Source organism: Carlito syrichta, unplaced genomic scaffold (genome assembly GCF_000164805.1).
Source record: "Carlito syrichta isolate Samal-C Ts95f unplaced genomic scaffold, Tarsius_syrichta-2.0.1 Scaffold287787, whole genome shotgun sequence".
Lineage (NCBI taxonomy): Eukaryota > Metazoa > Chordata > Mammalia > Primates > Tarsiidae > Carlito > Carlito syrichta.
The window spans coordinates 56,628-81,157 of NW_007231883.1; the positions used below are offsets into that span (position 1 = coordinate 56,628).

The following is a 24,530-nucleotide window of genomic DNA, read 5'->3' on the forward strand; positions in this document are numbered from 1 at the left end:
GTGGCCAGTCTGGGCGACAGAGTGAGACTCCAACTCCAAAAAAAAAAAAAAAAAAAAATTTACAAAAACGAGCAGCATTCTCCTGTGATTCCAAGGCCCACTCTGTAGTGGCTGAGGTTAGGGGGCTGTGTGACTGGAGCAAAAGCATCCCAGGAAGGCCAAAGTCACGAGCAGTGCGTGTGCTTGGCGTACGTCTGAGTCTAGCTGGGCGGCTGTAACAAAATACCTTCAACTGGGTGATCTGTAAGTAATAGGTTATTGCTCATAGTCCTGGAGGTTGTGAAGTCCAACATCAAGGTGCCACTTTTGTGCCCAGAGACTTTTTTTTTGAGTTGGAGTCACACTCTGTCTCCCAGGCTGGAGTGCAGTGGCACACTCCCGGCCACCGCAGCCTTGACCTGCTGGGCTCAGGCAATCCTTCCGCTTCAGCCTTCTGAGTAGCTGAAACTACAGGCACATGACACCATGCCTGGTTAATTTTTTTTTATTTATTGTAGAGACAAGGTCTTGCCAAATTGCCCAGGCTGGTCTCAAATCCCCGGACTCATGCAGTCCTCTCACCTCTGCCTCCCAAAGTGCTGGGATTACAGACTTGAACCACCATGCCAGGCTTTTTTTCTTTTTTTTTAAGTCAGAGTCTCACTGTCACCCAGGCTGGGGTGCAGTGGCATGCTCTTGGCCACTGCAGCCTGGACCTGCTGGGCTCGGATGATCCTTCCAGGCTCAGCCTTCCAAGTAGCTGGAACCACAGGCACATGCCACCATGCCCGGCTAATTTTTTAATTTATTTATTGTAGAGATAAGGTCTTACCAAGTTTTCCAGGCTGGTCTTGAACCCCTGGACTCAAGCAATCCTCTCGCCTCCACTACCCAAAGTGCTAGGATTATAGGCATGAGCCACCATACCCAGCCTCCCCAGAGCCATTTTAACCCCTAAATAGCCCATCCGACCCAGGCACTCACGATTCCCAAGTGGGTATTCCCAGGGCTGCCTCTCTGCCAAGCGCCAGTGTTGAAGACTCATCCTTCTACTTAAATTACCTCCACCTGGAAGTCCAGTAGGAATCTCACACTCAACAGAGCTCAAACCGAATGAACTCACCCCCTGCAAATCCTTTCTTTCCCAAGTCTGTCCCATCTCAGTAAACGGCACTCACGTTTTCTCAGGTAGTAAAACCTGGTGTTTATCTTTGACTTCTTTTCCTCCTCACATCCAATCCATTGATACATCCTGCGGGCTCTAACTCTGAAATACGCTGGGCAAGGTGGCTCACACCTGCAATCCCAGCACTTTGGGAGGCTGAGGCAGGAGGATTGCTGGAACCCAGGAGCTCAACCATCCTGGGTAACATAATGAGACCTCATCTCTACAAAAAATCCAAAAATTAGCTGGGTATGGCAGTGCGTGCCTGTAGTCCCAGCTAGTTGGGAGGCTGAGGCAGGAGGATCTCCTGAGTCCAGGGGATTGAGGCTGCTGTGAGCCATGAGTGTGCCACTACACTCCAGCTTAGCTGACGTAAAACAAAACTTTGAAATGCAACAGAATTCAGCTACTCTTGAACACCTCCGTAGCTGCCCTCAAGTCCAAGGAGACCAAAATGGACTAGAACATTCCTATTCTGACCATCTGTGGTCATTCTCGGCTCTACAGTGATTTTTTTTTTTTTTTTAGTAGTCTTACTCTGTCACCCAGGCTGGAGTGCAGTGGCACGCTCATGGCCACCACAGCCTTGACCCGTTGGGCTCAGGCAATCCTTCCACCTCAGCCTCCCAAGTAGCTGCAACTATAGGTGTGTGGCACCACACCCAGCTAATTTTTTGATTTATTGCAGAGAAAAAGTCTCGCTAAATTGCCCAGGCTGGTCTCGAACCCGTGGGCTCAGGTAATTCTCTCACCTCAGCCTCCCAAAGTGCTGAGATTACAGGTTTTAGCCACTTTGCCCAGCCTAAAATCTGTTTTACTTAAAGTCTATATGCATAAAACATGAAAATACAGTTGTCACTAAGCATTAAAAAGGATGATCAAAAATCTTCTTGGTGTTTTTCTGTATTTTTCCAGTTTTTCCTTGCAATAAATCTGCACTGCTTTTGTAATCAGAAAAAAAAGGAAGGGGAAGTTCAGGAGTAAATGTGACAAGTAAATTATGAAATGCTGAGTCCCTGGCAAAGTACTTTACCCCAAGACTGCTGACTGCCCCCCTTAAACCTCACACCACTATGGCAGTGGTGTTGTTTGGGTACCCGGACTTTAAATAAAGGCTGAGAGGAACATATATTAAAAGTCAGCATTTCTGGCCGGGCTCGGTGGCCCAGCCTGTCATCCCAGCACTTCGGGAGGCCGAGACGAGTGGACTGCCTGAGCCCACGAGTTTGAGAACTGCCCAGGCAACTTGGCGAGACCGCGCCTCTACAATAAAGCAAAAGTTAGCCGGGTGTGGTAGCACATGCCTGGAGTTCCGGCTACTTGGAAGGCTGAGGCGGAAGGATCACTGGAGCCCAGCAGGTCGAGGCTGTGGTGGCCGGGAGCGTGCCGCTGGCGACAGAGTGAGACTCCAACTCAAAAAAAAAACAAAAACAGCCAGCCTCGGTGGCTCAGCCTGTAATTCCGCGCCTTTGGGAGGCTGAGGTAAGTGGATTGCCTGACCCAAAAAACAAAAAAGAAAACAAAAAAACCTCAGCACGCCTAACAGTTGCTCAATCTCAGCTCCACAATTTACTAACTGTGTAGGGCCTCCTTATCTGTAAAGTGTAATCAAAGGATCCCACTCACAGGAATGTCGAGGTTTCCGTGAATTAACACCTACTTCATCTGTAAGAAGACTCAACATGCAGCAAGTACTGTGAGCACTGGTTATTACTGCTCTCTCCCAAGCAGAACTGTTAGAAGGCATCACACTTTGGTTACAGAAATAAACGTCTTCGGGAGCAAGATGGCATTCATGACAACATGTAAACGTTTTGTACATCATCACGAGAACAGATGATATTTTTTCCCAACACAGATTATTTATCGATCACTTAGCAGCCCTCAAAGTTCCAATAATAAGGTCTCTGTCATCCTACATAAGCAGAGAAAGAAGAGACAGTGTTATGGGGAAGTTTCCATCCCACAGGCCTCTACCGGTGTGAGAAACAGGCCGAGACCCACATAGAAGACCCATCACCATCAGGAAAATGGCCATGCGCTCACAGCCTGGATACAACTGAGGCAGGTTATGCAAGTTGTTGAACCAAAACAACCAACATTTTGAATCTAGAACTTTAATGCGCCCAATGGTACAAGTTGCCAGAAACTAGATACCACTTTTCATCTTGAACCTTTGGAAATCCTCATACTCTTACAAGTACAAAATGAAACCAACAAGAACATATTCCTGATGATTTTAATTTATAAAACAGATTACATGCTTCATGGGCAGAACCAAAGATAAAACCTTCAGTAGCTTACTTTGTGTTCACAGTTATTACACAAGGCCCGCGTATAAACACTACCTGAAAACATAATACATTTTTGTAAGAGGAAAAATAAATATTAAACTAACAAAAGCTCACAACCATTCAACAATTCTCAAACAGATATTCATCGAAATGAGGTAAGTCTAATGTGTCATTTCCTAAAGAAGTTAGTGCTGAGGTGGAGAAAAACTCATCGAAAATATCAGTCTTCGTGGGACTCTCCAAGGTCAACGTTCTAATGCCGGCGTCGTCTGTTAAGGAGCTGGGCTGAACGTCACATGGACTTCTCTTGGTGGGGCTACAGTAGTCGTGATCCTGTCTCAGATGGGTGTCCTGGGAAATGCCGTTCAGCTCCCCAGGTACCGGGGCCGGGACCTGGCTATCACCCATTTCCAAATACCTCAAGTCAGTCTCCCCGTCCTCTGAGAGCTGTGTTGAAACGACAGTCGCAGGAGACAGTAACTCTGCTAAGATCTCCTCATGAGCCTGACTAGTGTATGGGGAAACGCCAGGAACTGCGGCACGTCCAGACTTTTCTGCAAGACGGATCTGACACTGCAGCTCGTTTAACAAGTCTTCTATTGAGTCACACTCATTTGGGGACCCACCATGGGGCACGTGTTCCGAACTCTCACTTGGAAGTGCTCTACTTTGGGGGGAAGACATAAGAGCAGCTAGTTTCTTCTTTTTCGCCTTCAGTTTTTTCAGAAGTTTCAGACGGAGTTTATGAATCTGACCTTCCACCAAGTCTCCCTGGTTTGATGAAGGAACACCGTTTTCGTTTCCTTGAGAACCGTGGTCAGGGTGCGCGCCGTGAGGGGCGCCTTCGTCCTTCCTCGGTGCGTCTGAAGCAGCACCGGACGGCGGAGGCCCTGGCGGGAGCTTGCTGACCAGAGGGGCCTTCCCCGCATGCCTGTGCACATTCTTGGATGCCCGCCCAGCCTTCTGGTTGCCGCCTTTGGTCTTAAAGCCCCCAAAATTACTTGCCCCTTTCACTGAAGGCTGCAGGTCAGCTAGGGTGGTTCTGCTGGGAGCGGAAACACAAGATGGCATGAAGGAGGCACCCCTGCTTAGCAAGCCTTTAACCCAACTTCCCACAAATGGTTTTTTCTGATTTTCTCTCACAGACTGACTCTGTAAAGACTCAGCTGTCCTGGCTGGAGGATCAGCTGCCGTTTCTTTTCGCTTCAGGTTACAGATCTGAGACGGGACGTGCTGCTCTGGCCTCCACTTCTCAGTTTGGGGTGTAAGGAACTGTTCTCCCGACTCTGCTCCCTGAGTAAGACCGGCAGTGTGAACGCGAGCCACGGATTTGGTGGCCATGGTGTCTTCTGCGCTCAGGGGTCCTGCCAGCGTGTGCACATGTAACACCTGAGACGGAACGCTTCTGCCCACTAACTGCTCGTAGGTAAGCTTTTCCTCACACGGAGCTGGTGCTGAAGAAACCAAGAGTGATGCCGGTGACCGCAAAGTATTTCTTTCGACAATTCCAGTATTCTCTGACACAGGCTTATTTTCTAACAGGAAAGCTTCCGAGTCAAACTGACAAACAGAGGCACTTTCCTGGGTAGTGCCTTCAAATGTCAAAGGTAAAAAACCGTTGGCACCCAAACCTCGAGGGCCCGCAAGCGAGTGATCTCCGCAAGCGACAGCCCCGTCCTGTGGGCGCGTGGAGGGAGCACGGGCCGCACACGGAGGGCGATGCCCCGAGGACGTCTCAGCCGAGGCGGCATCGCCCACAGGACCTGCCGCTGAAGATGCTGGCTCCCCGCCGCTGAGCGCGTGCTGACCGTTAGTCTTTCCAAGAGGTAGACGGGCTGCTTCCTGATGTGTCCCTTGGGATGCTCTCCTCTCCCAAAGGACGATATGAATCTCGGAAGCAGGAACTTCAAACGTCTCGTGCCTGCGAGAGCACGGGCCTCTCAAGTCGTCACATTCTAGCCAACTTCCTGAGGGATGAGGAAAGAAAGTGAAGAAGGTCAGGCTCTCCAGACCCACCGCCCAGGTGAACTCTCCTCTGGCCTTTGACGCTGCATCATCAAGACTACCCACCAGAAGAGAACGTGGTCCGTCCCTGTTGCCGCCCTTCCCTGCCAAATGTTGAAGACCTCATCTGGATAACAAATGTTATGGGCCAGCACACTCAGAAATTTGAGAACTTTCCTAAAAAACCCACGGAAATCAAAACAGAGTATATGTAACTTTGGGGACTTAAAAACATAGTACTGCCTACATTATCCACCACCACCAGAGAAGAGGAAGTTGATCCCCATCTATGAATTCTCAAGATAAATGAAGCTGGTTCTCTCAACTGCCAACATGTGCTTTAACTCCTGTTTTCTTTCTGAGCTTCTGGTTTCACTTCGGTCAGGTGAGAATGAGAGGATGAGAACAAGGGAAGAGTTTGAGGACAAGGAGTTGTCCACAAGTGGAACAGGATGTGGGAACATGAAAATCCTTCGTAATGCTGGTGGGAACGTCAAACGGTATGGTTGCCATGGAAACCGTCGGGCCATTCCTAAGTCAAACACAGAATTCTGAGACCCAGCAATTCCACTTGCAGTAGAGGCTAAAAAGACCTGAAAGCAGGGACTCAAACAGACACTTGTCCACCAATATCCACAGCAGTACTCTTCACAGTAGCTAAAGGTGGGAGCCACTCACCATCCACCAACAGGCTGAGACACAGACAGAATGAAGTTCTGCTGTGTGCTACAGCGGGGATGACTCTGAAAGCACGTGAAGTGAAACACACCAATCACACAGTAGGATTCTGCTTACAGGAAGTATTCAGAACAGGCAGATGCACAGACAGAAAGTAGAATCGTGGGGATCAGGGACTTGGTGGCCAGGATGGGGACTTATGTCTATTTGGGATGATGGAAAGTTCTGGAATAGATGGTGGTAATGGGTGTACTCAATGCAATCAACTGTGCACAGGAAAATGTAAAAAGTGTAAAAATGGTAAATTGCATGTTATGTATATTTTACCACAACAAAAGCATACAAACTGGAAAGCAGGCTGAGAATTACAGAAAGGTGGCCAGGTGCTTCCAGGTGATGTGGGGTTCTGGAAGGTGGACTTAAGAGTATACTCACGGTCACATGATGATCTGGGAAAAGCTAACCACACTTAGGTAAGCAACAGTTTTTACATAATCAGCAATTATCTGTACTTCCTTTACAGATTTTCCAAAGCAATCTACAGACCCACTATACATACCATTATCTACATATCCATGAAACAGATACAGATACAGAAAGCACAGTGTCATGGCAACTATGCAAAGCAAGTAGGAAGCTCTCTCTACCTCAATAAAACCAAAACATGACAAAAAAGGCCCAACACAGACTTTTTATTTTTTTTTTTGAGTCGGGAGTCTCACTCTGTCGCCCAGGCTGGAGTGCAGTGGCATGCTCATGGCCACCGCAGCCTCAACCTGCTGGGCTCCGGCGATCCTTCCAACTCAGCCTTCCAAGTAGCTGGAACTATAGACGTGTGCTACCACACCCGGCTTATTTTTTTATTTATTGTAGAGATAAGGTCTCACCAAGTTGCCCAGGCTGGTCTCAAACTCCTGAGCTTAGGCAATCTTCTCGCCTAGGCCTCCCAAAGTGCTGGGATTACAGGCTTGAGCCACCAGGCCCAACCCCCAACACACACTTTAAAAAACATTCTCCAAAGGGAAAAATTAAGATATTGATCAAAATGTAATATTTGATACAAACAAAGCAAACTGAGAGCCGAAGTCACATAACAGAATTATGAACTCCCTGACAGTTAAGTGGTAAAAAAGGAAAACAAAATACACTCAGAGGTCTGCTAACCGCCCCCACATACACACAAAATACACTATGCACTGAGAATGTGGGTCATATGGACACGCCCTCACCAGCTCCTTGAACCTGCTATTCTCATTCCACATCCAGTTAAACTTTGAGAAGCTTCTGTTTGCTTAGTCAGAGGTTCTCTACCTCACATGCACATTAGAATCACCTGGGAGGTTTTTAAAACAATATCGCCATGGCTGTGCCTGCAGTCCTAGCTACATAGGAGGCTGAGGCAGGAGGATCACTCAAGCCCAGGAATTCAAGGCCGGCTTGGAAAACATACTGAGTCCCCCATTCCCCCAAAACTGATTAAACAATTAAACCACCAAAATATCCCAATATTGATATTATTCTGCCTTTAAAAGAATGAAATTCTGCGATATGCTACAATCCGCCAAATTGACTGACTGGTCTATAGTAGTCTGAAAATTTGCATAAGCTAACCAAATGATTCTTGCATGCTGTCAGGGTTGGAAACCATGCTGCACTTGAAGTGAATGTATCATTCTTGAAGAATGCAGCATAAAATTAAAATAAGCTGATTTGTGTTATTAAGAACTACTTCTGGCTGGGCGTGGTGCCCCATGCCTGCAATCACAGCATTTTGGGAGGAGGCGGCAAGAGAACTGCCTGATCCCAGGGGCTCCAGACCAGTCTAGGCAACTTGGAGAGACCTCGTCTCCACAAGAAATAAAAAAAATTAGCTGGGTGTGGTGGCACATGCTTATAGGTCCAGCTACTTGGAAGGCTGAGGTGGAAGGATGGCCTAAGCCCAGCATATTGAGCTGAAGTGGCCATGAATGTGCCACTGCACTCCAGCCTGGGTGACTTACTGAGACTCTGACTCAAAGCATAAAAAATAAAAAAAAGAGAACTGCTTTCACTCAAGTCAGAAACAGGGCAAAACTTTAGGGCAAAACTTTAGGGCAATAATTACATATGTAATGTGAGTTTCCATTTGTAAAGTGCTTTTTTGATACAGTATTGTGTTACCCATCCAAACCAATCCTGGGAAGAAAATATCAAATATAAAATGTCCTAACAATACACAGTGGTTCTATCGAAGAGCCCTTACCACGGTCTGATACCATACTTTAAGGGGATCACGTTATCTTGTCTAAGACAGAGTGAACGCTACAATGGAAACAAACTCAGTATCAAACCACACCAGACACCTGGAAGGGAATCAGTCCCAAACCCAATGAGCCTTACACAGCCCTCTACTGAAAGCTTCCTGTATTTAAATAAAGGCTTTACCTTGATTGTACTTGTTGGCAAGCTATGATTTCAGACCATCTATTTCACAATGACAGAAGGGCTACACGGTCTGATCATTAGTCTTAGAAACAGATGCTTAAAAGAAAAAAGCAAAGATGTTAAAGGGAAAAACAATAGTATAGAATCCCATCCTTTGTCTAAAAAAGAAACAGGCACGTGCATATTTGTATATCAATATGTGATATAAGAAAAGGGAAAAAGCTGGGCTCGGTGGCTCAGCCTGTAATCCTGCGCCTTTGGGAGGCTGAGGTGAGTGGATTGCCTGAGCCCGCAGGTTTGAGACCCGCCTGGGCAACTTGGCAAGACCTCATCTCTACAATAAATCAAAATGAGCCGGGCGTGGTAGCGTGCGCCTGTAGTTCCGGCTACTCGGAAGGCTGAGGCGGAAGGATCGCTGGAGCCCAGCAGGTCGAGGCTGCGGTGGCTGGGAGCGGCCACTGCACTCCAGTCTGGGTGACAGAGTGAGACTCCAACTCAAAAAAAAAAAAAAAAAGAAAAGAAAAGGGAAAAGTCAGGACGGACTCTAAAACCACAAACCTCAGAATAGGAGGGGAGGGGAATTAAAGACAAGAACAGGGAGAAAAAGTCAGGGCAAAGTCTGCCTTAACAAAAACAAAACAAAACAAACTAGAGTGTGGTTTCCAAGCCCAACAACATAAAAGAAAACCTTGGATCGCTTACCATCAGCATCTGCAGTCCATGTTATAAAATGGTTATTGGCCTGGTACTGAATTACAGACGTTATCCGGTAAAGACAGCCTTCCAAATGGAACGCGTAGCGCTGCAAGTCACCGTGCGGCAAGCCCTCCACGAAGTGCAGCATGAACAGGGGAGAGACCCTGTGGGAGACGGGCAAGAGAAACAAACAGATTTAAGGCCATGTGTCCGGTGCTGCAGAAGAGGGTCTGAAACAAACGATCGCAGGTAACACTTTTGAGGCGCACTGCACTTGTTTCTCCTGGGCGCCTCCAGATGTGTGCCTTAATTAAGAGAGAAGCACTCACTCTAAGAAGTGCCTAACGCTAACCCCTTCCCCAATGCTAGCCCCAACCGTTGGAAGCAACAAGCAGTAGACTCTACACACACCATTAAGCAAACATGGCTCTGTAAGTGGCAAGGCTGCTTTGGCTTAGAGAAGATTTTGTGGCAGCTACTTTGTAGAATCCATGAGAAAAAAATCCAGACCTTTTAGAATTTTAGAGTTTGGCATCAAGCACCCAATCTAATTGCTTTTGTTAAGTAGGGTTGGTAGCATGTGACACAAAGCAGCAAACCTAAGATATTCACATACATGCTCATCTGGCTGATTTCTCTCAGCTATCTCAGGAAGCAAAGAGGTCTACTAAATTAGAATTTCTACCAGCAAAAGTTTAATTTGTAAGCAGAGGAAGAAATACAACATGCTGGCCCATTTACTATAAACTTCAAGACAGCCATAATTTCAAGAATCCCTTTTACCATTACAGCAACATTCTGAACCAGAAAATAGAACCCAGAGATACGCATCAAGTAACTAAATTTAACAAAGCTCCCAGGATTTAAGAAAAATGTTGAATATTCCTTTCACCAATATTTAAACAGCTGTCAAAACTTACTTATTTTATCAAAATTTATTCAGCTGAAATGAACTTGAATCAATGTCCAAACTGTGGATTATTCAAACTGACGGGGGATAATTTATAAATTACTCCTTGTCAATCATTTTATTAGCGAATAAGCAAGTCCTCAAAATTTAAGTACCTACAAATAAAAAGTCCTGCAAATTGTCTATAACACTAAATTCTCATTTTTTAAATCACATCTATTTCATCGAATCTAAAATGTCACTGATCACAAAATGTAGCACTATGAACACACACTGCCAATTAAACTATACCATGCCATCAATTTCATGTGTTCCGTTTCAGGCATGCTAAAATATGAAGTGTATGTTTTTGAATCAGTGATCCACAGTAAAATCCGAGATGTAATCTCACAGCTTTAGGACATGCAGGCTTTAGGTACTTGCCTCAATCAATCTTTAATTACTAAGGATCACTAATTGATTAAAAGTAATCAATCTTTAATCACTAATATTTAACTCCCTTGGCTCCATACAGTACCTTTCAAGATATCCTCTGAGGTTGGTTGCTAAAATAATCTCTTGCTGATCCCGAGACTACAAAATCTCACTAGTTTCCTGCCTTTGTGTACACGTGGAAAATATTTTAAGACGTACGTATTAATATGACAGAATAATGTATGTGTAAAACCACCTGACACAGCACTATGCTTTTTGTATACACCAAGTCTTGTAAACGATTCATTTGCTAATTAATAAAAGTAAAAACTGACAAGACCAAAACCCACACTCGGCGCACTTCCTCAGATGCAGAAGGTACTCAGACCCCAGGTGAATGCAAGTACACTACCTGAGCAAACAAGAAATGACTTGTCAGAAACCCCGGGAGCCTGCTTGGAGAGCCAGATGGGGCAGGTATTTGACTTTTTTATCCAGCAAAAGGAGGACAACAACGAGAACAATTATATAAACTTTAAAACATGCTGTTAAGCACCCTGGCCTGTAGTAAGTCACCCAGGGTCTGATGTGGAAGGAGACAAGGCAGATCGAATTGAAATGGGTTTTACCACCATCTCACCTGGATGGAAGCACAGCCTTCGGAGTGTCCTCAGACCGCCTCCTGCAACTACGAGATTTGTGAATTCCAGTGCTTTTCTGTATGCTAACATGCCTGAGACTGGGATGCACCTTGTCACTGATGGCACAGAGTGAAGCAGGCAGCTTTTCTTTTGTAATGGCATATTTAAAAAACAGGGCAACGTAAACCATGGTGTCTTGGAGTCCGTTAAATCACATGCGTCCCTCCCTTTCTTGTTCATTTTCCTCCGTGGCTCCCTGGACTCGCGTGTCCCCAAGGCGTCACCACTTTCTCCTACAATTCCAGTTTGCCTCATTTCCAGCCTCTCAGGTGAGGAACTTTCCTGAGGTTTTGTTCTTAGCCTTCCCCCCGACCAGCAATTCTTGGCGAGTTTGTTTAAGATAAGACCCAGAGCTAAGGAGGGCAAGTCGGGTTCGGCCTCAGGCACAGAAAGCCTAGATGGAACGAGTGACCAGAACCGTAACCAGAGTGAACAAGAGATTTCCAGCTAGGGTCCATTCACATCTACCTACCATGGAGTCCAGCGCCTCCAGGGACCAAGATTGCTCCTCAAGAGGGGACAGAAAGACACACAGGGAACCCGCTGACCTGCTGCCCAGAGATGGCAGAGGAGTCCACGACCCTGTCCTAGAGTAGCCACAGCCTGTGCTAATAATGGCCTGCAGTACGAGTTTTATAATTTTCACCCCAACTCACATAGTAACTCATATTTTAGAAGGTGCAAATTAACCATGTGCATATACAGAGTACGTCAGAACTATCACAGCACAGGCTTTAGGCCGCAACAATTCTGCAAATGCGATTTCTAGACCTTTCTCATTTTAGATCTATCGTATCATTGTCTGACATTTCAGACTGACAAAAAATAAAGGAGTACGATCAGCTATAATTAAAATCATTAGAACTGGTTCATATTACTTATAACAAGAAAATACATCTTTAGAAAATTTAGCAGTTCAACACAAGTTTACAAATTGTTCTTTGGAGGTAGTTCAAGGATTCTGTAAACACATAATAAAGCATTTTCTGTCTAAAAACGAGGGTTTAAATTAAGGAACATAATTTTATTCTGAGAAATCCTGAACTTTAAAAAAAAGAAATGTAAGTTTAACTATTTTATATATCAGTATTCCATTCAAAACTTTCTGGGGAAGGGTGGAGTTTATCTGTTTTTACCAAAGGCAGTCTCAAAATCATTTCATCAACCATTTTTATAAGCTCTATATGCACAGGGCAGAAAGGTCTTATTTCTCTTCCTGCCACTCCCCTATCCTTTACAAATAGTTATTTAATAAATCATTGTTAAAACTGAAGCTTAAAAAAATACGCTTTTCAAATGCCCACCTGTGATAATATTATGTCCAGACTCCTACAGGAGATGGTAGCTGTACCCTCTTAGGAGCTTATCCTTGGCCCGGGCCTGCTGTTGTTTTATTAGATCTGTTACAGGCAGTGGCTCACGCCTGTAATCCCAGCACTTTGGGAGGCGGAGGCGAGAGGACTGCCTGAGTCCTGGGGTTCAAGACCAGCCTGGGCAACTTGGTGAGACCTCGTCTTCACAATAAATCACAAAATTCACAGGGGGGTGTTGGTACGTGCCAGCTAAGGAAAACTGACTCTAAGTTCTCGGTGCCCCACGTCGCCATGCTGTGAACGTTAGTAACCCTCAACAACTTACTTAGAGCAAGCAGCAGGCTTGGACTTGCTAGGCATCCGAATCTGTTCTTTCTCTAACAGAGAACACTGGAGACATGGATTATCTAAGACAAGGTGTCCAGGGAACTTTATCAGTTTTTAGAATCAGTATGATTTAATTACAAATGCTATCACGATGGACATAATTACTTTTAAGTTATCCCTAAAAACTGTATTAAATTTTTTTCTAGATTCTGTTAGATCAACAAATCAAGTTGAACACATTTCAAAGTAAAAAACCACAAAGGACTTATATAAAGACCTTGTCGTTTAAAATTTAAGTGACATTTTACATGCTAGCTCAATTTACTTTTGAAGAATATGAGAAACGTGGGATCATAAATCCCACTTCTGAAGTGGCCCACAGGAACTCAGAACGTATTTTCTGCTCAAATGCTGTTTTACCTAATGGGTCCATTTCCAGATCAGAGCATGAATCATTAATGTAACTAAGGCAACATATTTGTGTAATTAAAAAGTATATGTTGCAATGCAGCCAATTAACAGATCAAACAAAACAACAGCAGGAGTCTATCATTAGTTCTGGGCCAGGGATAAACAGCCGAATGAAACCCAGGCCCCCAGACCAGGGAGGGACCGCAGACTCCACGCCTGCCACCTTCTCCCACTTCCTTGTGACAAAAGGGCTTAAGAAAAGGTTCCTCACCACTCCAACCTCAAAGCCCTGACAGCCGCTAGCCGAGGCAGATTACAGACTTCTGGTTAGACATACCTGCACTCAAATTCTTTTTTTTTTTTTTTGAGTAGGAGTCTCTCTGTAGCCGTCTGGAATGCAGTGGCACACTTACGGCTGCCGCAACCTTGACCTGCTAGGCTCAGGCAATCCTTCCACCTCAGCCTCCCATGTAGCTGGAAATACAGGCACGTGCCACCATGCCCAGCTAATTTTTTGATTTATTATAAAGACGAGGTCTCACCAAGTTGCCCAAGCCAGGCTGGTCTCGAACCCCCGTACTCAGGCAATCCTCTTGTCTCTGCCTCCCAAAGTGCTGGCATGACAGGCGTGAGCCACCACGCCTGGAACTCTACTCTAGCCGGGCTCGGTGGTTCAGCCTGTAATCCCGCGCCTTTGGGAGGCTGAGGTGAGTGGATTGCCTGAGCCCGCAGGCTCGAAACCCACCAGGGCAACTTGACGAGACCTCATCTCTACAATAAATCAAAAAATCAGCCGGGCGTGGTAGCGCATGCCTGTAATTCCGGCCACTTGGAAGGCTGAGGTGGAAGGATCGCCGGAGCCCAGCAGGTCGAGGCTGCGGTGCCCGGGAGCAGCCACTGCACTCCAGTCTGGGCGACAGAGTGAGACTCCAACTCAAGGAAAAAAAAAAAAATTCTATCAAACGATAGTGAAGGGCAGAAAAGGCCCTCATTCAAAAGGACAAACACAGGGAAAGGCAACACGAGCAAGTAAGAGGTCAATAGACACTGAGGAGACACAAAACCAACAGAAGCAGCACCGTGCTCTGCATAATAGATGACATCAGTGCCATAGAGGAGGCGTGCAGATGAGAAAGGAGAGTTCATTTGTCTCAGAGAACCCCTAAAAGACTGGTGTTTATGGACAACAGATGTGAAATGCGGGGAGGAGGTCCTGGGCTAGAAGTCAGGATGGTGAGAGAAAGCGTCTGCATCATGAAGGGCAGGCACCTGTGGCACTGCCCAGAGAGACAGGGAGGTTGAAGCACAGGTCCAGAGGTGGCAGGAGAGAGGTTTTCAGAAAAGAAGGGGAGGAGGAGGGATGCAGACACTGCCACGCATGTGGGTGTTGGCCATTTATTATCAGTGAGTGTTTAATTAAGCATCTGGACAACACTCAGGAGAGCATCATAGACCAAGCAAGTGAAAACACAAAGCAGACCGTCATTCCAGGAAAAATAAAGAATCATAAAAGAAATGGAACATAGCCAGGCATACTGCCCAGCCAAAGAGGGAATAACGTATGTATGTGAATGGCTGGGTTAACGAATATGCAATCACCCGAGAGGCCCAAAGCGATTGAACGGGAAAGCCTGGTCCTCAACCGCCAGACAGGAGAGCATGCTGCCTGACATGTTGAAGGAAACACTACCTGAATCTGAAGGTTGGAGTACCTGCTGGGGGAGGGGGCGCTGTCCCTTTTTCCTTTTAAGCTTTTTAGCACTGTTAGTTCAACTGAGAAAGTATTACTTTGATGAGAAGAAGCCTTTAGGAAACATTCTGAGGGGTTTCTGGCACATTCAGGGGCATCAGAGGATAAAGTAATTGGCTCTTGATCACATCAAATTACCTTCAATACCTCCTTAATGGAGAGAAGATTGACAAGAAGGTTCAGGAGGCTATGTCCACGTGTGAGTGGATTACCGAGAGCCAACTGCTTGAGGCACAAGTGACCCGTGAGTTTAGAGATGAGCTTCCAGTGACAGTGGGAGAGGTAACTGACCAGCTTTCTCAGCGAGGACAACCAGGAAAGCTAGCAAAACACAATGAAAAGGCATCTGCCCAAGGGCAGCAAGAAGCTCACAGAGGTGATGGAGAAGAAGCAGGCTGAGATCTGGGAGAAGATGGAGATGCAGACAGGTGAGCCCATGGCTCATCTCGGTCATCTTAGTTCTAGAAACTTGATTAAGGAAATCCCAGAATTCAAATGACGCCAGGCACTTGGCAGAGGAGGGAAAAGGCGAAGATTAATACCCTTAAAGGAAGAGAAAAGGCAAAAAGACACGAGGCGAGTGGGGCCCAACACCTGGACAGAGCCAGCCCTTGGGTGGCGCGTCATCGGGATGGCTACTCATTGATCGGAGCTCTGAGGAGAGGCAGCTGGCAGTTCAGAAATGTACATCACCTTGCAGTTCAGGCTGTAGACACCATTTTCAATTCTATACGTATTTTTAAAATGTAAGTCTACTTTTGTTTTGCTCTGAAAATTATAAATTTTAACTCACTTTTTCAATACCATTTTTCTTATTTGTGATTTACTGCTGCAATTGTTACATGGACCGAAATGGGCAGCATTAAGTGGATGCCACTCAGGGATGACATTTGTAAAGGTGACCAGACTCTTCAGACACCTGCAAAAAAAGAAGACATAACACATTCACTTATGTTAAACACACTTCCACAAATTTAAACCAATGTCTACAGTAAAATTAAGCATCCCTCCAAGTGTTTACACTCTCCAATTCCCCAAACCCTATGTTCCTATGCCAACGTTCCTCCCTAACCCCAGTAAAGAAGCTCTTCTCAACATGATGAAGCAGAAAAGAAAAAAAAGGTCTCTGCAAAGATACGCCACACCAGTCACCTACAGTTTCTCAGCCATGAGATGAAGAAAGAACACGTGGAGGGCAAGGTTTCTCAACAGTTCCACTGACACTGGGCACTGGATCATTCTCACTGTGACGCCCTGTCCGGAGCACTATGGGAAGGTCAGCTTCATCCCCGTGTGCCATCCCTACACGCCAGATGCCAGCAACAATCCCTAGTGGCAGCGACCAATGTCTCCAGATGCTGCTAACTGTCCTGGGGGCCTGAACAGCTCCCAGCTGAAAACCACTGTGCTCAGGTTGTCAAGTTGATCGAACATTCATCTCTGACTCCAATCACTCAACCTGGCTGGCCATTACTGACAATTCAAAGTGAAAAGAGTGTTTCCTTAAAAATAAATCACGGTATCAGTGTGAAAGAGTTTTATTTTCACAGGTTGTCCAAGTTCTAAATTTGCACTTTAGTCTATATACTTAATAGCAATAGCATCTAAAAAGATGAGCTTTAAAGATGAATACTAAGCCTTAATTGTATCCACTTTAATAAAAATGGTTTAATTAAAAGAACAGTTATATATTATCAAAGAGACACAAGCTTCTTTTTTAAACAGTAACAAATATTGACATATTCTAAGTGACACAGCATTGACTGCTAAAAACAGATCAGCTGTCAGGGAAGTTAACACTTTATTTTATTTTTTACTTTTGAGTTAGAGTCTCACTCTGTCGCCCAGGCTGGAGCACAGTGGCATGCTCACAGCCACCCCAGCGATGACCTGCTGGGCTCCAGTGATCCTTCCTGCCTCAGTCTTCTAAATAGCCGAACCACAGGCATGTGCTACCACGCCCGACTAATTATTTATTTATTTATTGTAGAGTCGAGGTCTCGCCAAGTTGCTCGGGCTGGTCTCGAACCCGCAGGTTCAGGTAATCCACTCGCCTCGGCCTCCCAAAGTGCTGGGATTACAGGCTGAGCCACTGAACCCAATCAAGTTAACACTTTAAAAGCAAAGCAGGTTGGGTGCGATGGCTCACATCTTTGAGAGGCTGAGGTGGAGGGCCACTTGAGCCCAAGAGCTCAAGATCAGGCAGGGCAACATAGTGATACCCTGTCTCTACAGAAAATTTAAAAAATTAGCTGGGCGTGGTGGTACATGCCAATAGTCCCAGGTACTTGGGAGGCGGAGGCAGGAGGAACACCTGGGCCCAGGAATTCGAGATTACAGTGAGCCGTGATGGTACCACTGTCCTCCAGTCTGGGAGACAGAGTGCGATTTTGACTCCATCGATCCATCGAAGCAAAATAAAGGAATCAACAAACACACTGACTGTACTTCTAAATTCTTCATTTCTCAAAGATAGTTATAAGTAAAGGCTCCTACTTTTTAGTTTATAAAAGGGAGCTTGTGTAAGCAAGCAAGACACCCAATGCTTCCGAGAACTTACTAAAGGCAAGGCAGGCACAGTGCCAGGCAGTCATCTTCCAAACACTGAGGGGCGATGCTCTTCTCAGCCCCTTCTTACGATTAAGGACACTGAGATACCGAATGGGGTGGCAGAGGACGGACTTTGGTTCTGAATCCAGGAAGTCTGCCTCCAAGACCATGTGAACCGTCTCCAGGATACACTCTGCACTCAAGTAAGAGCCCCTAAACCAGCACTGAAACAGCAGCACAGAAACTAACGGGTTTGCTGGACAGTCTTCCTTTAGTGTCAGTGGAAGCCAGTTTTCAGTTATGACATATTAAAACCTATTTCATGAAATGCCGCTTCATTTGAGCTTTTCCTCTATAGCTTTTATTTTTAGAACAAAGGCTATTTAAAAAAAAAAAAGCAGCCCCAGTGGCTGACAACCTGTTTCCCTTGAGTCTCTCTCTCCTTCCACCTCATAAGGAGATGCGCTTCTCACCATGTAAGACAACATAAGGCAGCAGGGAGACCAACTCATTGGCCCTGCCTAATGTGCTCACGTCCCTAGCCCTGCCCTATGTGCTCTCATGTGACCTCCCTAAAGAACTAGGCTGAACCTGGCCAGGACAGACCCCATTTCCAGAGCCCAGACGAGTTCCTGGCACACGAAACACACTCAGGGAGAAACTGAGAAGCGCTTGAGATGTGGATTCTAGTCTCTCTCATTAAGCTGCTTTTAATGATATGACTCAACACAGGCAGCAATGGCGGAGGACACCACAGCGAGCAAGAAAGCCTCCATGGGACATCTGAGCCGGCCACCTCCCAGTGTGTCCCTCTGGGCCCTGGCCTAGCCCCTTGCCAGCTTGATTGTCCACATTTGTCCAACGAAGATACTAGGGCGGTCCTGAGTACCAGCGAGGAGAAAGCCGGTGATCTCTAGAAGTCCGTGATGGAAACCCTGGAGGTGGGCATCTGCTCCCACGCTCACCTGCTTACACTCAATGCCTCAGGTCACAGGTACAAGCCACACATAACTCCTGCCCCTGCCCTGCCCTGGTGGTCCTGAGTTAACTGAGAAAAACACAAACGCCCTCTGCTTGCTCCTCCTGGAGCATTCTCCAGACCGAACTCGCCCTGACTGCTCCTTAGACACCTGAGAAGACTCTCATGTTTACATCATGAATATCCAAGCAATATATCTCTCTCTCATTTTTCCAAGTTGTCTTAGTACTAGTAGATGAGTTCAAGAAAAGAGAAACAGATTTTTCTCTACTGTAATAATCGGAGTACATCATTCAACAGAGCAGCTTGGGAAACCTTCTAGCCACCACCAGTCACTTTCCCAGGTATGGACGATGAGGATATCAAGTCTGATGAAGACTGCCCCTCCCTGACCCCTCTTCTAAAACCAATTCCTCTCCTCATGTGGAACGTTCTAGCTGAGTACCTCTTATCTGAAATGCTTTGGATCAGAAAAGTTTCAGATTTTGGAATATTTACAGATACAAGGGGAGACCCAAAAAACCCTGGAATTTATTTATAAAAAGATGTTTATGTACTCTTACATGTTTAAACTTGTCACCCTCTTTCCATGTGATGCAATACACCTATCGAGAAGTTTTTCCTGCTGCTCAGAACAGTTGTGAACTCGTCAATTCTGTTCCTCTTTAGTGCTTCTGCCGTTTTTTGTTTCACCTCTGCCACACTGGCAAAACGTTTCCCTTGGAGGACTTTTTTTCATCACTTGAGCCTGCAGTGAGCCTGCAGTGAGCCTGCAGTGAGCTATGATCATACCACTGCACTCCAGCCTGGGTGACAGAGCAAGACCCTGTCTCTTAAAAAAAGGGGGGGGGGGCAGGCACAGTGGCTCACACTTATAAACCCAACACTTTGGGAGGCAGAGATGAGAGGATTGCCTGAGCCCACAGGGTTAGAGATTGGCCTGGGCAACATGGCAAGACCTCATCGCTATAATAAATCAAAAAATTAGCAGGGCAAGATGGTGCATGCCTGTGGTTCCACCTCTTGGAAGGCTGAGGCGGAAGGATCACCTAAGCCCAGCAGGTCGAGGCTGCAGGGGCCGTAAGAGTGCCACTGAACTCCAGCCTGGGTGACAGAGTGAGACTTCAACTCAAAAAAACAAAAACAAACCCTAGTATCAATAGAGGAGTAAACAAAATGCACAGTTTCAAGGAATTCTGAGGGGTATTCTTACTCAGCGGGACTCTGGAGGAGGGGTACGTGCCATCCTAGGACGACACACACTCAGGGACAATAAGCACATACCCTGGACAAGTCCTGAGCAGGGGTTGGAGCCTGGAGCAGGGTCGTGGGTGGCCAACCTGGGACATCACTCCCCTCAGGCTCGACCTGGGCACAGGTGGGCCCAGCCCTGCAGCCATTCCACTAACAAGTCCCGGGTTCCCAGTGAAGAACTTCTTAAGAATTAACTTCTGCCCGCAATCAATCATGCCACGTGTCTCTGACTTTCCAGTTTAGAGAAGCAAGCGGGCCACCATGTCTGGGGCTCATGTTTGTCATTTTAACCTCACTGGTGAAGAGACTTGATGTGGTGAGAAATTCTGCCTTGGGTAGAAGACATCTGAGAGAGAGCAGTGCTACAAGAGGGGCAGGTTTTATTCCAGCTATAGGACTGAAAACCATTTTCAATGCAGCAAACCCACCCTGAAAAGCACAAACTAACCTGTTTTGATACTGGTGTCCACACTGTGAACATGTGAAGTCCCAAGAAAAAGAAAAGAGGAAGAGCTTTTCAACGCGGGGGTCCATTTTCAAGAGCAAAGGAAATGCAAACACGGGGCTTTCCATGTCACCTGCGAAAAGAAAGGGAAGATTGTTGCTCATAATTAAAACAACTGTAAAAGGAAAGCGGAGCTCTGAACCGCTGTCTTCTCACTGTCTTTACAGCATGAATAGATGTGAATACAGGATGAGTAAGTCATTCACAGTTTGGGCGGGGGAAAATTCTAAAGCACTCTTCTAAAAATGTCCAGCAGAAAGATTTAATTATCACCTCAGTCTCTTTCATTTTTCTTGGCGGACATTTATGAAAACCTCTTAAGGCAAAAAACAAGAAAGACTCATACTGTCTTCTCAGATCTTTCCTGCTTTTCTCAGGAAAAAAAAATCCTCAGAAATATAACAGCCTTAGAGTATATTAAAACAAAAATTATGTAAATGGTTTGCTACAGATACAAAAAGAAGTTAACTGGTGAAAACACTATAGATTAATATCAGAATTGGGCAAAACCATTAAAACACCATTTCTATTCCAATTCTCTTGTTCCATTTGGACACAGCATAGCATACAGGGTTAAAGGACTGGCCTTGAATCTGTGGACTCTTCATCTACCACTTTTCTTAACCTTTTCTGTCTAATCCTTTCCTTATCTTAAACATTTCTTTTTGGTAGAGACCAGATCTTGCTCCATTGCCCAAGCTGGTCTCCAACTCCTAGCCTCAAGCAACCTTTCCACCTGGGCCTAAAGCACTAGGATTATAAGTGTGAAACACTGCACAGCCTAATCCCTTCCTTTAACAATCAGATCTCAACAACTTTAGGGCTAGACGAGATCTGGGTTTTGTCAGTAAAAACTGAACAGTGAATGCGGCTTCTAACTCTGAGATCAGCAAGCTAAGTTAAGGAGGAGGATTCATATTCTTCTTACGTTCCTTCCTCCAACTGGTTCCTCTCTCCTTCCTATCCTCAGAGGAACTTAGATGCTCCCTTACTAATTGGGCCCCAGAGAAACTCTAGCTCCTTCCATCCCATTCTCTCCCTTCCCCCAGACACAACCTCACTTTCCTGGTTCATTCTTCCCCAGGGCCTGGAACTCCAGTTGCCTGGACCACAGCCAGGAACAGTTAGCCTGGCAGGACCCCCAAGGCAGACAGTAGGTGTTACTGCCTAAGCACATTCTATAAATGTCCGCAGTTACAAAGGCTATTTTAATAGTCACCTTTGTGGTATAGTCCTACTGCTATTTTTGTATCAAAACATGAAACCAAAACAAATGGTTTTCACAAATAGAAATCAATCTCCTAGAAATGAAAATACACAACACTGTATACGTAAACAGCAGGCAGTACAGCACAACTTTGTAATTAGTCATCAGCCTTTAAAAGCTTACTCTAAGCCAGGCACAGTGGCTCACGCCTGTAATCCCAGCACTTTAGGAGGCGGAGGCAAGAGCATTGCCTGAGCCCAGCAAGTCGAGGCTGTGGTGGCCATGAACATGCCACTGCACTCCAGCCAGGGCAACAGAGTGAGACTGCGCGACTCAAAAAAAAAAAAAAGCTTACTCTATTGTAGCTGCATAGTAATTAGCAAAAAAATGTGCATTGTGAACAATGACAACATACACTCTTCAGGTCTAAAATACAATAAAGTTCTCAAGTGAATCAGAATATCCTGAAAGCTCAAAACACAGTTAAATAAGTTCTACGATTACAGATCATTTCAGCTCATTTATATAGCTCCTAAATTGAACTGAATTATTTTTCCTCTGATTACAAAGTTTACGGATACTAAGTATAAAGAGATCACATTCCAATGCCTAATTTCCACTTGTATAATCCTCTGCCTAGATGAGTTCAGTGGCCTCTGAACTCTGACTCCCCACCCTAACCTCTAACCTCATGTGTGCACTTCCCTAAAATACCCTCACTTGTCATGATACAAGCCTTTCAGTGGCTCTTGGCTAACTAGTTATTCACATTTTTTCCCTTGGTTAATTGCTCATTAAATGCTTTCTGGCCACTTTTCTATCAGGTTGTCTATCTTTTTTTGACTAGCATAAAAGAGTTCTTTATAAGGTATCCTGAATATTATTTCTTTGTTTTATTGTTGCCCCAAAGTTTTAAACCTCAATGTAATCCGATTTACCAATCTTGATAATTTTAAAGAAAATTTCCCCCAGTCTGAAGTGATAGAGATATTCACCTATATTTTCTCCTGATGTTTTATAACTGCCTTTCACATTTAGGACTTTTTTTTTTTTTTTGGAGTTGGAGTCTCACTCTGTCGCCCAGGCAGGAGTGCAGTGGCACACTCAGTCACCGCAGTCTTGACTGGCTGGGTTCTGGCAATCCTTCTGCCTCAGCCTTCCAAGTAGCTGGAACCACAGGCAGGGGCCACCACGCCCAGCTAATTTTTTTGATTGACTGTAGAGATACGGTCTTGCCAAATTATCCAGGCTGGTCTCGAACCCGCGGGCTCAAGCAATCCTCTCACCTCAGCCTCCCCAGGTGCTGGAATTACAGGCACGAGCCACTGCGCCTGGCTGACGTGTAGGTCTTTGAACATGCTGAAGTTTCTTTCTGACGATGGTGTGAAGTGGGAATCCAGGCTTCCCCCAGCACCATGTACCTGACACCTTTCCCTTCTCCATTCATCTGCACCACTGCCTCCACTGCCATAGAAAGCTGCCAAAGGAGGCACTTCTGATCTCGACTCGACACTGTTCGACCTGTGTGGCTTCACACCACACACAATATGCAGAGGAACTGACTCTCTAGACTCACATAAATAAGCAGAAACCACAGCAATATTAGCTTTGGCTTTAAAACAATACAGACACTGAAGGGAAAGAAAACACCAAACTGAAGAGAGTCGGTACCTCTGTGGGGACATAAGGAAAGACTAGGGAACGGTACACAGGGGACTTCAGCTGCACTTAAGATGTTTTATTTCTTAAACTGCAGGGAGGGAGAGCAAAAAAAACAGCGTGTTTTCAAGAACACGGAGAAAATAATAAAGACACTGAATGTAAAATCTTAACTAACATTCGGTTGGCACAGATTCTGCTTCCATGTCTCCAGTACTTGAAAATAAATGTTAATGTTCAGAATGCCAACAAACAGCCTTCAAAGTGCTCTCTGGAACAAGGATTCGGTTTCATTAGTGAGACCTTGAGCTCTGATACTGCACAGATCGCTGTTGAATTGGCAGCACAAACAAGAAGAACCCTGCTACGGAAAGAGCCCCTTGCTTGCCCAACTGCTACGATGACAAAGAATCATCATTTACAAACTCCTTCTCAGTTACACAGAAGGCCACGCCCAAGGTGGTGATGGGAGCACAAGATGCAACCTCAGTCCAGACAGAATTCTCAGGAACAGGAAGGGCAGTGGGATCAGACTGGGGAGAAACCATTCTTTCAACTGGAACCTGGTATAGAGATCCTGAGCCACACAGCTCAGGTAACCGGAGGAGGGAGATGACACATGCTCAACGCAGCATGAAAGCCTGAAGTCTCGTCACTAGGGACCTTATGGAAAAGGCTTCTGACATGAGTATTCGCCCAACAGATCAGTGGTTAGTCGAGCCATGGAAGGAGCCCTGTGAAGGTGTTGAGGGTGGCAGAACTGTCCCATGTCGTGATCATGGTGATGGTTACACAACTTCCCACATTTACAAAGGGCTTTACTATACGTAAATTATATTTCGATTAAAAGTAAACAGAAGATTGATTCCATCTAAGATCCTACCTGATGATACATTACAACAGTTCTTTAGACCTAGCAGAGGCAATGCCAGAGATCTGACACACGGAAAATCAGATTATTATAAGAACAGAGTAAACTTTAATATTTAGGAGTCCAGGACAAAGTGGATGTAAAACTATTATATTTCTTTTTTTTTTTTTTGAGTTGGAGTCTCACTCTGTCACCCAGGCTGGAGTGCAGTGGCACGCGCATGGCCACTGCAGCCTCGACCTGCTGGGCTCAGGCGATCCTCACACCTCAGTCTTCCAAGTAGCTGGAACTACAGGCGGGCGCCACCACACCCAGTTAATTTTTTTGTTGTTAGAAATGAGTTCTCACCGAATTGCCCAGGTTGGTCTCGAACCCCTAGACCCCTAGGCGATCCTTGGCTTCCCAAAGTGCTGAGATTACAGGCTTGAGCTATCACATC

The 24,530-nt window shown here is 45.6% G+C and overlaps 1 protein-coding gene across 1 annotated transcript in view; it reads right to left on the reverse strand.

Moving 5' to 3' along the window:
- Nucleotides 1–3,369: 3,369 nt before the first annotated feature.
- The window catches only part of USPL1 (ubiquitin specific peptidase like 1), a 40,499-nt gene continuing 19,338 nt past the window's right edge, over nucleotides 3,370–24,530 (reverse strand). The window contains exons 5-8 of the mRNA XM_021709965.1: nucleotides 20,298–20,427; nucleotides 15,860–15,985; nucleotides 9,247–9,404; nucleotides 3,370–5,405 (exon numbers count right to left, since the gene is read on the reverse strand). Coding sequence (XP_021565640.1) covers nucleotides 3,559–5,405; nucleotides 9,247–9,404; nucleotides 15,860–15,985; nucleotides 20,298–20,427 — 2,261 coding nt within the window. The 3' untranslated portion in view covers nucleotides 3,370–3,558. The remainder of the gene's footprint in view (nucleotides 5,406–9,246; nucleotides 9,405–15,859; nucleotides 15,986–20,297; nucleotides 20,428–24,530) is intronic.